This window comes from Sander lucioperca, chromosome 12 (genome assembly GCF_008315115.2).
Source record: "Sander lucioperca isolate FBNREF2018 chromosome 12, SLUC_FBN_1.2, whole genome shotgun sequence".
Lineage (NCBI taxonomy): Eukaryota > Metazoa > Chordata > Actinopteri > Perciformes > Percidae > Sander > Sander lucioperca.
This window is the reverse complement of record NC_050184.1, coordinates 9465805-9481987: the sequence shown is the minus strand read 5'-3', so window position 1 is coordinate 9481987 and position 16183 is coordinate 9465805. Positions and strand designations below refer to the sequence as shown.

At 40.3% G+C, this 16183-nt stretch overlaps 1 protein-coding gene across 2 annotated transcripts in view; it reads right to left on the bottom strand.

Moving 5' to 3' along the window:
* sema3bl (sema domain, immunoglobulin domain (Ig), short basic domain, secreted, (semaphorin) 3bl) overlaps window positions 1-16183 on the bottom strand; it is a 69182-nt gene that overhangs the window by 28638 nt on the left and 24361 nt on the right. For both annotated transcript variants that reach the window (XM_031286434.2, XM_031286435.2), the window contains exon 3: window positions 12014-12076. In XM_031286434.2, coding sequence (XP_031142294.1) covers window positions 12014-12076 — 63 coding nt within the window. The remainder of the gene's footprint in view (window positions 1-12013; window positions 12077-16183) is intronic.

The window sequence follows — 16183 nt, the reverse complement described above, 5'->3', positions numbered from 1 at the left end:
GTAGTCGACAAGGTCAAACTCATATCTACACAATTTGTGTCTGGTGTGTGTCTGTTCAAAATGTGTGCATGCCTGGTGTGTGTTGATGTGAAAAGAGATGAGTTGAATGCCATCCAAGTGGCTAGGTTAATGGTTCTTTGCCTTGTGAGTGAATGTCTTTTCCTGATTTCGACGCACGGACATGTGCATGTGTGCTTGTGTTTTTACGAGTGCATGTGTTGTGAATGAGTGTAGTAAATCTGTCATTTTGTGTGTGGCCCATGTCCCTCTCAAACTCGCAGTCAGACACTCAAACATTTCCTCTAGTGCTTTACGGCACTGCAGAGCTGATGTAAACCATGTCACTGCAGTACAAGAAATAGTTTACATCATCATATTGCCCTTTCACACTGGCTCATTTCTCTACCCAAACAAAACCAGACCAGTAATAAACCAAAATAAAAAAATGTTTGTATTGAGAACGCTTTCAGTAAATCTAAATTTGTTAGATTTCTAAAGTATTTGATCTTTGAAAAAAAAGAGCATCTGGTTTTCACATACTGTATGCAGGGATGTTTCTGTTGAGGAAGAGGGGATATCATGAAGCAAATCTGACATGTTGTTTCCCTCTAAATTAGTATTGGATGGCTTTACCCATGACAAACAAGTGTAAAATGCATCTCCAGTTAGAAAAAAAGGCTGGTCTTTATATTATGTCTCTATGGCATTACAGAAGATATTCAAGGTCTAAGAGAGTCGACCAAGTGGACTGAGAATAAACAGAAATCTGTCTCTCCTGTGTTTCCGTTCTACTACTCAAGGAGTTGTCTTAGAGATCTGTGTGGCCAAGGAGAGCAAAAAGTGGAATGAAATGTTGAAAAAAGGAAATATGTCTCTGCTCTCCCACACTGGGATTTGGGGTTTTAAATATCTGTGTGGTCTTACTGAGATTAAGTGGCAATAAAGGGAGTGGTGTTAAACAGAAAATGAAGTGGTTTGATTACCGAAACTGGTTTTGTCTCTCTGGGAGACTTTTAAGGAGAAGTTATAACATGTAGCCAGAATTTAAAATGGAGACATTTAATCACTGTATGAATTCCCAAGGTCAGGCTATTTGGTGGAAACAAAAGCTCACAATGTTCATTTATTAACCTTAAATTATCAAGGGGAGGATGACTGACCACAAATGATTCTTCCCAGCAATACCAAGCTGCTGCTTCACACTGTCCAAACTTTTAAACTGACCACGTAAACCACAGTTTTGTGTCTTGAGGGTTAAAAAAGGTATTTATTGAATTTCAAACATCAAATTATTACTACATTTTCTCTGAAACATATGTATCATTAACATAAACAAACAAGATCATTGCCAAGACCTCTGGCAGCCTCTCCCAGTCTTGAGATTTGCAATACTGAGACTGACTTCCCATGGAGGCAAAATCACTTCCCACATGTCCAACAACAGGTCAAACAATTGTACTGGTTGAGGAACAATATCTAGTGCATTGGATTAAATAAAGGTTTAGTTGGCATGTGTCACACTCTTCCAACATATGTTTTTCAGTATATTGAAAGAGAAAATCTTAGGCTGAAGAAGGTGACTCCAAAGAGCAGTAGTGGAGACAAATGTCTTATTCATACAAATGTGAAATACAGTTTGAGCAGTAACAGTAACAGGCTAGAAATCATTTTAATCATGGTCTGATTTGTTTACCGTACGTATAACACTGCATCACAATTTGGCCATGACACATTCATTTTTAAATATGCTACACGTAAATGCAGTCAAGAAATTTGCTCAAGGACCAGGAAAATGTTTCTCATACTATTTCTTCTCCAAGTTTGTCCTGGGCAGGCTGACAATTCAGAACTTTCAACCTCTTTGACACATTGTCAAATGCACATTGCTTTTATTTTGCCAATATAGTGAATTAATGCATTGCTGTGAGCCCCAAAAGGACTTAAAGGTAAAAATGGCATTGTTATTTTTGCCATGTCAGAAACAATTAACTAACTAACCAGCATAGGTGCCAACCTAGGTTAAACATTGCAACCAGCTGATGCTGTTGTAAAATAACCACAGAACCCCCCATGCTTATCTGAACATCAAACATGTCTTTTGAATAATTAATCTACACATTTTCTTCTGCACAAAATATCTCGTTGTCCACCCTATTCCGTTGCCAGTGCTGACCGGAAAACTATTATCAACTCCTCTTACATTTTGCTAAATGCCAATGGATTTTGTGTTTTAAATCTGAAAGCGCAATTCTGTTGCTGCTTGGATAATTGTGCTTGATTAGACTTTACTTTTGTGGTTGTAACCAGTTTATTAGCAATGTCTATTGAGCACAGTGGTAGAGCTCACATGGAGCTAACAGCAAAGAGCTTCAGCTGCCAGACATGCATGATGAGTGACCCGGACAGGGAGAGGCAAGGTTGGACATGGAGAGCAGTTTCCAGTATAAACAGCCAATGTTCAGTGGAGAAAAGTCAGATTCTGCAATCCTAACAGGAAATGAGGACCAACATATTCAGGCACACACACACACGCACGCACACACACATACACACACACACACACACACACACACACACACACACACACACACACACACACAAACAATCACAGACAGACAGACACAAACATCATAAAAGAAGTTCAAAGCAGGACAGCTGGATGAACTGGCCTCTGCAAGTCTTTGGTCTCAGCAGCTGTTTGATCCTCAAAGAAACCCATTTTCTAAGTACTGTCGATTTACTTCCAGACAGCACTGAAAACATTCAGTCATTGCAAGAAACTCTCACCAAAGTGTGTGGGATTATTTTCCAAATATCTATGAGCTACTCCCATGGATCCAATAAAATATTCATTTTATGATAAAAAAAAAAAAAAAGTCACCTACATAGCTTCCTGGCAGGCCTAAAAGCTGCAACCAACATTTTGGCAACGAAAACACTTGATCTTTGTTTGTCTCTGCAGCATCTTTTTCTCATAAATATGAAACAAAAAAAAACATTCAAAAAGAGGAGCTGCTGTATCGTCCCAAATCTGGAGCCCACATGTATTAATGTTTAGTCCTGCATTATTCCAGTAAACGGTAAAGTATACTTTCAGTCTTAAGAGATTTATATTTGTTTTAGCTTGAAACAAACATAATTTACCAGTTCACAAGTCAATATGGAGAAGGACATTGCATACAATATACTGGCCCGGCTTCTGTCCCATCAAGGAATTATATTTAGTTGCCATTCTTAGGTAGAAAGTGGAAGTTTTAATTGTAGTGCTACTGCATTGTTCACTGATGTTGGAGAGATGTACAAACTTCTAGTGCATGTAGACAATATGGTCACAGACATTATGCTTTCACTCTTCCATAAATTAGGCTTTAAATCACATGTTGATCACTTTTATCCAGTCGATTTACCTGTCCTATTACTTTTCAACAAATACCTTAATTACAAAACAGGTAGTTGTTTAGCGCTGTATTATAAGTGACTCCAAAAGTATTCCCATTCCAACAGGGCCGTACTGGGACTGAAATTCAGCCCGGGACTTTAAGATGGAGAGGCCTTTTACGCGAGTGCCCTTGGTGCACGAGCAGAAGGATGTTTTGCAGTTATTTTAATTCTAATAGTGTTTTTATGTTATAAAGAGAATCAGATTACGCTGAAGACCTTCAAACTTTAGGATGACACCTGCCTCCTCAGGTTGTATAAGCAAGTCACCACTGCACTGAACACAACCAGGTCAGCAAAACTTGAACACATAAGTCACAGTATACTGCTAACTACCAGCATGTCATGTGCACAGTCAGTTGGAGACTCCAAAAACGAGGATCAGTCCAAGTTAGGAGGGGCCGCTCGTATCCCCCCTCAAGATTGAAAGTATTGGTTTGGCCCGATCTGAAACACACACAGACACAGCGCTCCGCTGCAGCTGAACGGCCGGCCAGGCCGGTCGCGCATGAAAGGAAAAAAAAACAACAAAAAAACTTATTGACCACCGGCCGGTTCGGCCTGAAATGGACCGGCCGTTATGGATTGTTCCCGGTATTCCCGATGGCCAATCCACCCCTGCATTCCAATCATTATTCATAAGAGTGTTTTCTAATCTGCCCCCTTTAAAAGTTGTGGGTAGCTTTAAGCAACTAAACGTACTACCTATGTTTAGAATATGGAAACCTCACATCCATGGTTAAAAGAAACCAACATTTACAGTTGATAGGACAGAAGACACAAACCCTGACCTTCTTAAGACTTTGCTGCAGTTTAACTTCTCCTGACCATTTTTCTTTAGAGGACAGTCTCTCACTTTCCCATACTCAGACATACCAAATGCCAAAGACTAGATTCAAACAAAATAGAACTGATCACAGCTCTTCTGATAAAGCCAAATCATGGGGGAAGCCAAATTACTGGCACTATAAAGCTTGTCATGAAAAAACAAAGCGCAGAATTAAGCGCACATATTGTGCATTTTTTAGTTCTCATATAGAGATGTACGGAATTCTGACTTGCATACACAAAGCCTCGCACCTCTTCTCAAAGCTGAATCTTCCACACACTCAAAATGCTTAACATGCTATCTCTGCTCTGAATCCCTACAATGTTAACGCATTGGAGATGGAGGAAGCAGCTGATTAGATAATCAATCCAATTGTAAGCAGTATATGCAGATAGATGAAGCAGAGAAATGTGTTAACAGCCCGAGCAAGACACTGCATGCTTGACTGAAGTCACTGAGTGCCTCCCCTCAGCCTGTTATTTATTTGTCTGAGCTGTAATTAATGATGGTGAAGGTCATGAGGTTGTGACTCTGGGAGGAAACACTATCAGTAAAAACATGTTTATGGTGGTAGACACTTGTCAGTACAAGGCTGTGAAGCAGAGGCTTTCATTAAAGAGTTAAAGAAGGAATGCTTTACTTATTTTTCACTTACTTTTAATGTCAAGGTATATATTGAGGACGGTCATGCAGCTAAAGTACTGTATAAGGACTGACTGGAACTCTCTCTCTCTCTCTTTCTTTCTGTCTCTGTCTCATATGTATGCCTTTCTCTCTATCACCAAACACACACACGTCCAAAAAAACAACAATGTAAAGATCTTTCACCTTTCAACCTTGACCACTTTTTGTCAAACTCAGTTATGTTTAACAGATGCAAGAAGCAAACAAATGAGATGGAACATATGTATGTGTGAAAAAGACACAAAAAGTCACAGTACTTTTACAAGTCGTACAACACTGTCTTCATTTTGCGTGTGTGTGTGTGTATGTGTGTGTGTGTGTGTGTGTGTGTGTGTGTGTGTGTGTGTAAACCATTAATTAGTGCGATTTTTTGTATTCTGAGCACCACTAAAGCCACTGAGAGCTTTTTTCCAACTGGGACCAAATTTAACGAGATCTCAGTACATCACAGAAGAGAGACTTAATTACAAAATCTCTTTCTTTACGCCTTCATTTATTCCTTCTTTTCTTTTACACTTTCCTCCTTTCTTTCCACAATTAATTCTTTCTTTTCCTCTTTTCTATTTTCTGTCCATTCTTCATTGCTCGATTTCTTTGGTTATGTTGTCATCTTAACAAGACTAAGAGTCCACAGCCATGTTAGCAACTTTGTGAGGCTGTCAGCATGCAAACATGCATTTAAAAACAATGCTAACATGGTTTGATGGTTCACCATCTTAGCATTTTAGCATGCTAACATTTTCTAGTTAGCACTATGTACAAAGTACAGCTGAGGCTGATGGGAATGCAATTAGTTTTGCAGGTACTTACTGTAGTTATGAACCAAAGTAATGGACAAATTAAATTCATTAATTAAGTTTGACCTGATGAACTAGCTGAATGAGCTAGATGAAAGGTCCAGGGATCACAAAAGTTAGTACAATTCATCCTAAGGAGAACAAGAATGTCTGTATCAAATATGTAATGACCATCCATCCAATAGACATTTCACTCAAAACCATGAATTTCAATCTCAAATCTTCAAACAAAAGTTGTTTTGGTCGTGCAATAGAAAATTCAGATTGGACAGATAGTCTAGCTAGCTGTCTGGATTTACCCTGCAGACATCTGAAGAGCAGTTAACCATAGTCCTCGATAAATCGACCGGAGTTTAGAATTCCAACACAAAGGAAGGGTTAACAGAAATCCAGTCAAAAAAAAGGACATGCGGTGGAATTTCCGGCGGCAATGAGGCAATCCCAGAAGTGGAAAGTCGTGGATATAGACCAGGGTCGACCAACAGACATGGCATTGCCATCCCTAGAGCCAATGGTGTAACAAGCCAACACCGGGCCCTTATGCAGGATTATCAAGGCGGGCCCCCCTACTACAGCACGTGATGACGGCGCAATGTCCACGAGTAGGCTACCATGAATAGGACAGGATAGGATCATAGACACACAGCATATAAGAGATGAGATGACTGACAAAATCAGTAGTAGCCTATGCGCACTACAACAACAACAAAAACACTGGTGAATGCACACCATAACACATGAAAAAACACACAAGGGCAGTCCCTCCAGGATTTCGTGGCCTTTTTTTGAGATTGTTGCAGCCCAAAATGCCTGATTTCGCAGGCGCTTTTGTAAAAAATTGCGATAAAAGTTGCAATGTCTTTTGTATGTTTGTTGCAATGAAGTTGCAGAAGACAGTGAAAGTTGCAAAAACAGATTTTTGTATAGTTCTTTAAAAATAAAAAGGAAACTTGTTTTGGGGAGAATAATAATTATTACTATTAATGAATTACTCTGGGCTGAGATTTCCTAGGAACTTTACCAAATAGGCTCAGGATGCTGCAAATGTTGGTATAATATGAAAATGGCTGGTGGATTTAAGACAAAAAATAATAATTTATTGAATGAATCAAATATGAACATATATGTCACTGTCAATGGCTTGTTGATCTTTTCATTGTTAGTTAATTTCCTATCCTGGGCTGGGACATATGGTTTGATAAAGTACTTATTGGACTTTTAACTTATCATTGCACTTACAATAACGAGCATAGCTGGCCTCAATTTAGATCATCCTGTACATCTCATCTGCGTTTTTTCCTGCATCCACCGTGTGTGATTGTGTGTGTTTGTGTGTGCGCACATCAGCCGCGGGGGGAACGGAGCAGCAGCCCCGCCCGCTCCAGAGAGCCGACAGGATTGAAACAGCAGCAGCTTTCAGCAACCTTTAAGTGAAAAATCGTTAAAGCGTACATTAATGTTAAAAGTGTATGTAGGTTGGCAGGACGGTCTGAAATGTTTTGCACGGTCTTTCGCTCTACGTTTTGTTGGTAAATTTGAGATGTTCGAGTCACACACATCCATGGATGTATTAAAGGAGAATTCCGGCCAATTTTTACATTAATCTTGATCGCTATTGACCCTTTGCACGTGACGTCACGCTCCACTCGCGCAAATTATGAACGCCATGACGGACGGCGGAAGTGCTATATATATATATATATATATATATATATATATATATATATATATATATATATATATATATATATATGCTGTGGACGGCAAGCTAAACTCGTACGTTTTCGTTCGTGTTTGTGTTCTCACATTCACAATCTGCAGAGTAATCCTCACCAACACAAGCATGTGTATGTATTGCCTTTCTGTTTCAAATGGAAATGAGTGATAAATAAAATGATCCTCAACCAGCTAGCTGCTGTGCTAACCAGCTAACAGGTCCAACCCGATGATGACCCACATAACTAGCTAACATCGGTTATTCACTGACCTAGCTACATATCCAAAAAAGAAAGCCGTTCCATTGATCATTTAACTTAACACACATACAAAAAATATCGGTTAAATTAAAGATGACATGGCACGGAAACTAGCTTCAAAGACGAGTTAAATGCGGGTCTGCGGAGCTCCTACCCCGGCTAGCTGACGAGCTAGCTGCAGCTAGCTTTGGACGGCTCACTAGCTGCTGCCCATCGCGTCGAAATATCCACCGGTCAAATCTAAACATAGGCTACGCAGCGAATATAATCACAGATAAGAAGATGGGTAGATGTTACAATTATGTGTGGTTACTACTGATCATAGACACTCCGTGATTTACTGCATGGATTAACGTGTGATAGATAATTAATGACTGCACTTCCAAGAGCTGGGATGTGTTCAGGCATCCATTAGCTAGGAAGTTGCATTGGCACACCCAGTGAACAACGGTATGGGTAGCCACGACCGACCATGTCCTCTAAAAACATGGGCTACGTGTTATATAAATCTTTACTTAAGGAGAATTCCGGTCAATTTTTACGTTAGTCTTGATCACTATGCTACGCGAGTACTTTCGATAGAAAAAACCCAGACCCGAATCAGTGCAGGTAACACGGAGAAGCTGCAGCTACGTACTACAAGCGTCCACTGAGCTATTGCTGAGGAATTCTCCTTTAAGTAAAGAATAGATGTTAATACAAAATAAACCCTAGATTGATGTCTTATCTTTGCCATTATGAGGTACCTCCCCCCGCCGTTAGCGTAGCATCACGTACCTCTAACCCAGCCAGCTACAAAGAACTGGTTAGCATCCACACTTTTAAAAGCTTTGAGATCAGCACCAGTATATGGGGATATCCCGTTTAACACATAGTGGTACAGATCGTGTGGACTGAAGTCGGGCAGACTCTGTGATTTAATGAGGTCCGTGAAAACGGAGGGATAACGAATTAAGGGTCTGTATCCAATCCTGCTATCTCCAACTTCTCCAAATACTGCTCTTTGTGAGCACCTACCAGATGCCCTACCTCGACCGATAACGGCACGACAACTTGTTGTTCAATAGAAGAAACCATATAAAGCCACAAATACAGCTTATTTAGTGTTATGTATTTCAAACTGATTGAAACTTTCCGCTCGTCCACTACTGTTTAGCCTGTGCTTCCGCCATCCGTCATGGCGCCGTCACGTGGTCGTGTGACGTGTTTGCAAAGGGTCAATAGCTATGTGAGTACTTTCGATAGAAAAAAACCCGACCTGGATCGGTCCTAGTAAACTGGAGTTGCTGCAGCTACGTGTACAAGCATCCACTGAGCTAAAACGGCAGTTGTCGGGTCAAGTTTTAGAGTGCCTTTGTGCCTCTTAACAGACACAAAATGCAATTAATATGTCTGTGCCACATGAACAGAGCCATAACATGACAATAAGATGCGTTTTCAACTCAGACATTGTTTAAATTCACCTACCCTGTCTTGATCCTGCCGGTGGGTAGCTTGGCCTGTTAGCTGCTAGCTGCTAGCTGCCGTCCGTGATAAGTGTGTTCAGCCAGGCTTTTGTGAAAATCATCTCGCAGCAGTTCCGTGTGTATTTGCTCATCCATTTTGTGTGTGATCGATCTGGCGTTGGTGAGTAGGAGGCTTGGCAGTGTCGATCTGTGTGGTAGTTCCCTTAGCCAGGCAAGCAGCCTTCGTCCCTGCATTCCTCAACTCCCGCAGCCGACAAAAATCTCCCGAGCGCCCGGTGGTCTGGTGGATGTCCTCCAGAGGACAGATCATGCCTTCGCGGCGAACATTTTTTGTTTATTTCCCCCTCAAAAATAGGTAATTGAGCACTGTAGTGGTTATGACCATATCAGTGACTATGTAACTACATGGAAACGGGATAAACGATGTCTGTGGCTTGCACAGTAATAGCGTTACTGAAGCCTAGCTGTAGCCTCGCGCTGTCTCCTGGGAATTCAGTTGTAGCAGGAAAAGGTAAACAGTAGTGCGCAGATCGGAGCGTAGTGAGTGAAGAGCGGAGTTGTTCACAAGGGAAGAAGCTTGGAGTAACGTAACTATGGAGAATATAGCAGATATACAACACACAGAAGAGCTTTTTGAGTTTCATGGTCGTCCTTATTTTTTCGAACCCGAGTATACAGATGAAGAACTAGCCTCACAAGAGTTGGAAAGAACGAGACAGACAGAGGGGCAACAGGCAGATTAACTTGCTGCTCCAAGCGCAAGCTAAAGCTAGCCTTCAGTAACTGGAGGACATAGCCACACCACCGCCGCTCCATGGATTGTTATCGGGATGATTATCACAGCAGCCTGGCTGAATACACTCACCGGACAGCAGCTAGCAGCTAACGGCTATCAGCTAGCAGGGCAAGTTAGCTACCGGCAGGATCGAGACAGGGACCAGGGTAGGTGAATTTAAACAATGTCTGAGTTGAAAATGCATCTTGTTGTCACATAAGGGCCCTGTTCATGTTGCACAGACATTTTAATTGTATTTTATGTCTGTTAAGAGGCACAAAGGCACTCTAAAACTTGCCCTGACAACTGCCGTTTTAGTTCAGTGGAAGCTCATACACGTAGCTGCAGCATCTCCGTGTTGCCTGCACTGATTCGGGTCGGGTTTTTTTCAATCGAAAGTACACGCATGTTTATAGCGATCAAAATTAACGTAAAAATTGGCCAGAATTCTCCTTTAAGAGAACGGTCTCGTTTTCATATCAGAAACAAGGAAATTAATTTGACCCATTCTCACTCCCGCTTGGTCAGTGGCTCTCTGAGTGCACATGGGACTGCTGGGATTGTCGCGAGTAATGAAAATGTGATAGGGGGCCCCAGCTGTCAATCAATATCTTCCGTTAGGAACGTGGGCCCCTGATTGGTCTGGGCCCGTAAGCAACCGCATACCCTGCTTACCGATAGTTACGCGTCTGCCTAGAGCCACGCTGCTAGAATGCCTGAAAACTCATTCCTGCAGACTGTTGCACTACCTGCTTCCTTTGTCAGGTCTTTCCTTCCTGTTCATGATGCTCTTATATTCATTGTTATCTCTGTCTACTGCTTTAGTCCCCTCCTCTTTCCATCTTATGTGCTGTTTAGTACAACATACAACATATTTGAACCTACAGGCTAACAAGCAGAAAGCTGAGTTGGCTTGTGAGGAGGGAAACAACTCAAGGTGCTGACACATTCCTGGACACTGGTTTCATTCATTACAGTATGCCTTTTTTTTTAAAGCTGAAACTTTACTTGACATTATTTGAGGTGGTTGCCTCAGAATCTCCATCTCCTCTTTCCTCTTGTTGTAAACATGGTCATAATTACAACACTGTCCTTCCTTTGTGTTTTTCTCTTCTCTCATACTGTATTCCCCTCTCGTACTGTATGGAATACTTTACACTTCCTCCCCCATCTCCTTTTATTTTCCTTAATTCCATCTCCTCTCCTTAGGGAGGAGCCTTTATATTTCTAGCATTCATTAAAAGATGACGTCCTGCCTCTATTTTCCTCCTTCACAGAACCAATAAAAGTCTTCATTTACAATTACAGTGCTCTTCTGAGCTTCCTCTGTCTCTGAACCTCCCTATTTTTGTCCTTTCTCTAAGAATGATGGCCTTATTCAGGCTTCATTAGAGTCATTAATAGTCTGTAGTGTATTGTACCTTTTCAGGGATGTGGCAACTTGGCACTTAACTGTACGATTTACTGTACACTTAGTTTGTTATACTGCTAGAGGCACATTCTGCAGTTATCACAACATGTGCCATATGGGGACTGCTGTTAAAATTATTCCGCAAAGTAGTGCCACAAATGCATTAATATTTTGTATCCTGGGTCTCAAACGCCTTGAAATGGCTTTCTCCAAATTAGGCAGGAACTGGAAGATACAGAAGAAACACTGAGAGCAGAGCAGACACTGATGCGGCAACAGGATTCAACTGCTGAGCAGCCAAAATCTCTGAATGCCCATACACCAACTTGACAAGCCAGGGTTTGGAGGAGAAACGTGCCATGCTGAGAGCTGCTTCTCTGCTCTTCACTGGAGACATTTTGGCAAAACGAATAGAGCTGCTTAACAGCGTAGGTCAATGAAGTCACCTAATATATGCAAGCAGGGTCTGTCAGGTTCATTTTTCACCACATTGTACTGTCAGAGTTAATGACAATCCAAATGGAGACACAGACACACTTTCTCTGTGAAAACAGAGAAAGTGTTTCTGGGTGTGTTCAGACACATATTGTAATGGAAATGTGTTCAAGCAAGTAGGAATTAAAAGTCAATCGGTTACCTGTGGTTCCTTTCCCGTTTGAATGCAGTCCTCTCTGTTGCCAGGTAACGGAGGCCAGTAGATCTTTTAAGGGAGATAAAAAGAAGGATGGAGGAACAGAGAAAGAAGAAAAAAGGAGTGTGATGATTAATGACCTCATCACTTTGAAGTAATGCAAACATCCACCTTATTCAGCCATATTGCAACATGCAATTGCTTTGTTGAACCCACACAGGCTTTATGTGATTCTGTTAATGCAATCATAACATCATAATCAGCCCATGTGTTGTTAAATTTGAATTATTTTTCCTGCAAACTGAACTCTATAGCAATTAGAGGCAGATTGAGCAGAGCAGATGCTCTACATATGAGGAAACAAAGGCTTTGGAATGATAGGCCGAGGACTTGGGGAGCTAACTTTTGGCTTGTAAAGCTGAAACCACCTTGATTGAGACATGACAGACCCATTTATCATTCCAGTTATATAAAAGGGTCAGTTCATCCAAATTACAAAAAAAAAAAAAAAAAAAATGATGTGAATGAAGTGATGAGGTCATTAACTTTTCTTTTTTTTTTTTTTTTAACATACCTCTTGTTGCAGCCAAGCATATAATTTTGATTTTATACGTCCAGGCATTGAGATAATCTCTTTCAGATATATCTGCCTCCACTTCAATACAATGGATGTAAACACTGGACACATCTGGAGACAGATGTGTCTCAAAACCTTGGCAAATTAACCCAAAACTACCTGCATGGTTAGATACCACTGCAAGCGATAAACATTTTTTGATTTATATAATTTGGGTGAACTTTAGCTTTATTAAGGGAAAAAACTAATTTAATTTGGATTAACTGCATACTCCTAGAATAATGAGAATGATGTGGAAGTGTTTAGTTAGGCCTTTCCACTTGCCTACTATGGATGGTGATACGTACTCAACAACATACAAACAGAAACACAGAGAATCTTTGTGATGCTATGAAACACTTTTAAACTTGCAACAGATGTAAATGTAAAAGTGATGACTCCAGAGACTCCGTCCCCTTCAATGTCAATCTTATTAAATTAGACATTTTGCTACAAACAAACACAAAATATGTGCCCAGCCAAACCTTCAAAGTGTCCTAACTAGACCACCTGGAGCTTAAAGAAACAAATGCATTAAACTGTCTTCAATTCTTCTCTTCTTAAGTTCTCACAGTATAGATCCAAGATTTCCTGATGGGGAAAGTCTCAAAGTCTTCCTCTCATTCTGCCAATTCAACAAGGAGAGAGGTGAATCTCAGATAAGCATGAAATAGAATTTGGACCCAAAACAATGGGACTATAGTTTTCACACTGCTTTCAGCTAATGAAAAATGAAATGAAATTGCCACTGAAGAGGAAAGCCCAACTCTGTCTCAGTATTGAGATGATGACGTGTGTGTGTGTGATAGTTGCAAGCAGACAATAAGCCTTTGTCTGGAAACTGGCTTTGTTTTGGCTAACAGGGAGAAAAGAAAGTAGTGAGGAAAACAAACGGTCCTGACTTGCATTACTATGTCTGATTGTCTCAGTGTGTATGGACAGCATGTGTGCGTCAAGGGGCCACTGTGGTAGCTATAGGTTTTTTAAGAGTGTGTGAATGGGGAGTAATAAAGTGAGATATGTGACAGAAACAGAAATTCATCACCCCCTGGATTTTATATCAGCAGTAAATGTTTGACATGGATTTTATCTCATCTGTCATAAATCCTATTTCATCACAGGCAGCACAGTGGACTCACTGTAAATCAGGATGAATGAAACCTGTCTCACAAAGATTGAAATTCTCTGAAAAGTCCTGTAAGGATAAAGGATGTCAATTTGGAGAGCCTAGAATTACTTTAACCACTCTAAGATAATAGAAAATGACAATTGACATTCAATGTATAAGATGAAATATCAAATATGATATACACCATGCAATAAATCAAATTGAGAGAATATTGAAGACATCTTCATGGTAATGCACACTGCCTGTTGGCTCAAGGGAGGTATGTCATATCAACTAGTGTAAGTATAACTATGTGTAGTCTACAGACTTTCAGTCTTGTAAGGATCAAACCTACTGTATGTACACTGCAAAACTTACAAATAAATATATGTCCAGGTGCACACAGAATTTGAGTTTACTATATATTGTCTTACTCAAACTATTATTGGCATTTTTTGCCTAATTTTAAACTATTCCTTTAAGTAAGGGGTTCAGAATTTTAAAAGAACAACAAAATCGAACCAGGTTTCTAGCTAAAAATATGTTTATAATGGAAACTCAGCATGAAACTATTGCAAACTTGTTTTTGATAGACAGCTCCACCTTCACACCATCTGATTGCATGGTCTGTCTGACACCCAGCATGCTTTTATCTAAAATCTGGCATGCAAATGTGGTAATCCATTAGAAGCAATAATTTGTATCATGCCTGACTGCAATGAATAAATAAATTAGGGCCGGTCTAAAACTTGGCTTGAAATGGTCGAGATCACTGGACCAGTTTCTTGGCACGATGCTGGACTGATACGATTTGATATGATTGCGTGCCTGTTAAAGGCCTGGCTCACACACACTCTGACCTAAAGCAGCCTGATAGCATGCCTGACTGATACTGATATACTGTGAAATCAGGCCCTGCCTAAAACCTGGCTGTCTGAGTCAGTGTACTGCAATATTCCATCCATCGTCCAAAAGTCTCGCTCTGCACGCTTTAGGCAATATGGCTGACCTCCACCATTTTCCTTCCTCTGTTTAACTGTTTCTTCACACGTCATCGATGTGACTCTACCTCTTCAGAGCGCCCTTTAATTTTAATTTTAATTTTAATTTTTTTTACCTGCAGAAAAATCTATCCAGAGCTGGAAACAAGCGAGCCAAGTAAAGCCAAGCCAAGGAAAATCTAAACTTTTAACTGCCTCTTTTAACTAAACAGCAGGGGCTTCACAAACGTCAGTAGCTCTAGACACAATACTTTAGAAGTCAGCCAAAATCATGGAAAGATGAAAATCATCAAATGTCGTCTTCGTTCATGTGCCAGCAGCTAAACAGTCTGCAATAGATCAAAACCCTCCAGTATACTTTACACTACTTAGTTCAGATTATACCAACTGAAGAAAGAGACTAAACAACACCTGGAAATTTGATGAACCAGTGTAGGCACATAAAATACATCAAATACATTCATTTTAGCATCCTTATTATGTGATTTCCATATACCCCGTGGCAATACATGTCCCAATATTGTTTATGTGCTCTCAACATGTAACTATTCAAAACAGTATACTGTAATAGCTGGGACCCAAGCTACCGTATGTAGCAACAGCACGCTGATGTAAGCAGGTGCTTTTCCATTCTGGTTGACTCAGTTGTAATTTTTGCACAAAACCATCTGTCTTCTTTGTCAGCTCAGTGTTACCGAGCCAAAGCCAAATTTGGCAGAAGCAAACAGATTGAATTATGGGCTGTGATGAGTTTATTTTTGAGTCAATCCGATGCAACAAGGCCAGAATTGCATGCTTTATATATTGAACTGAAACATTGTAAGAATCTTTGCAGTCTTCAATCCTAAAACTAACTCAGAGAAGAAAAAAAGTACTCCCTGGGAAAAGGGTTCAAATTTCAACACAACCTCTGCTTTTATCGACACGTCACTTTTTTACATTGTGTTCTTTTGAGGCCAATGGGATTATTATAGCATTATGCTACACTAAGTAGGCTGGGCCAAAAGCCATCTCCAAAATCACCAAGGAAGCACAGCCACAAGATACACTGCACATAAGTAAACACTGCGCAAAATAAACCAGCTGTCTGAACATGCTGAAACATATTTGAGGTGCCAACCACATTTCCACGGCAAAAAAAACATAACTTTAAACCAACATTTTATATACAATAATCAAAGATGTTATATCAAATACTAATCATACCTGCTTATGCTTTAGGGAAGGAGGAAGTGGAATATTTACTCCATCATATGAAACATTTACATTAACTAAATCACTATTTGTTTTAGTTTTTCCAGGGTAATTATCATTAAGCAACTTTCCAGATTTGATTCAGTAAGAACTGGATCCAGTTTGAGCAGAAACACACTGGTTGCACTGATGTAATGCCATCGGACTTGTTTTCTACCAAAGCCTTGTGTTTAGAATCACACCTTCCTCCCATTTTG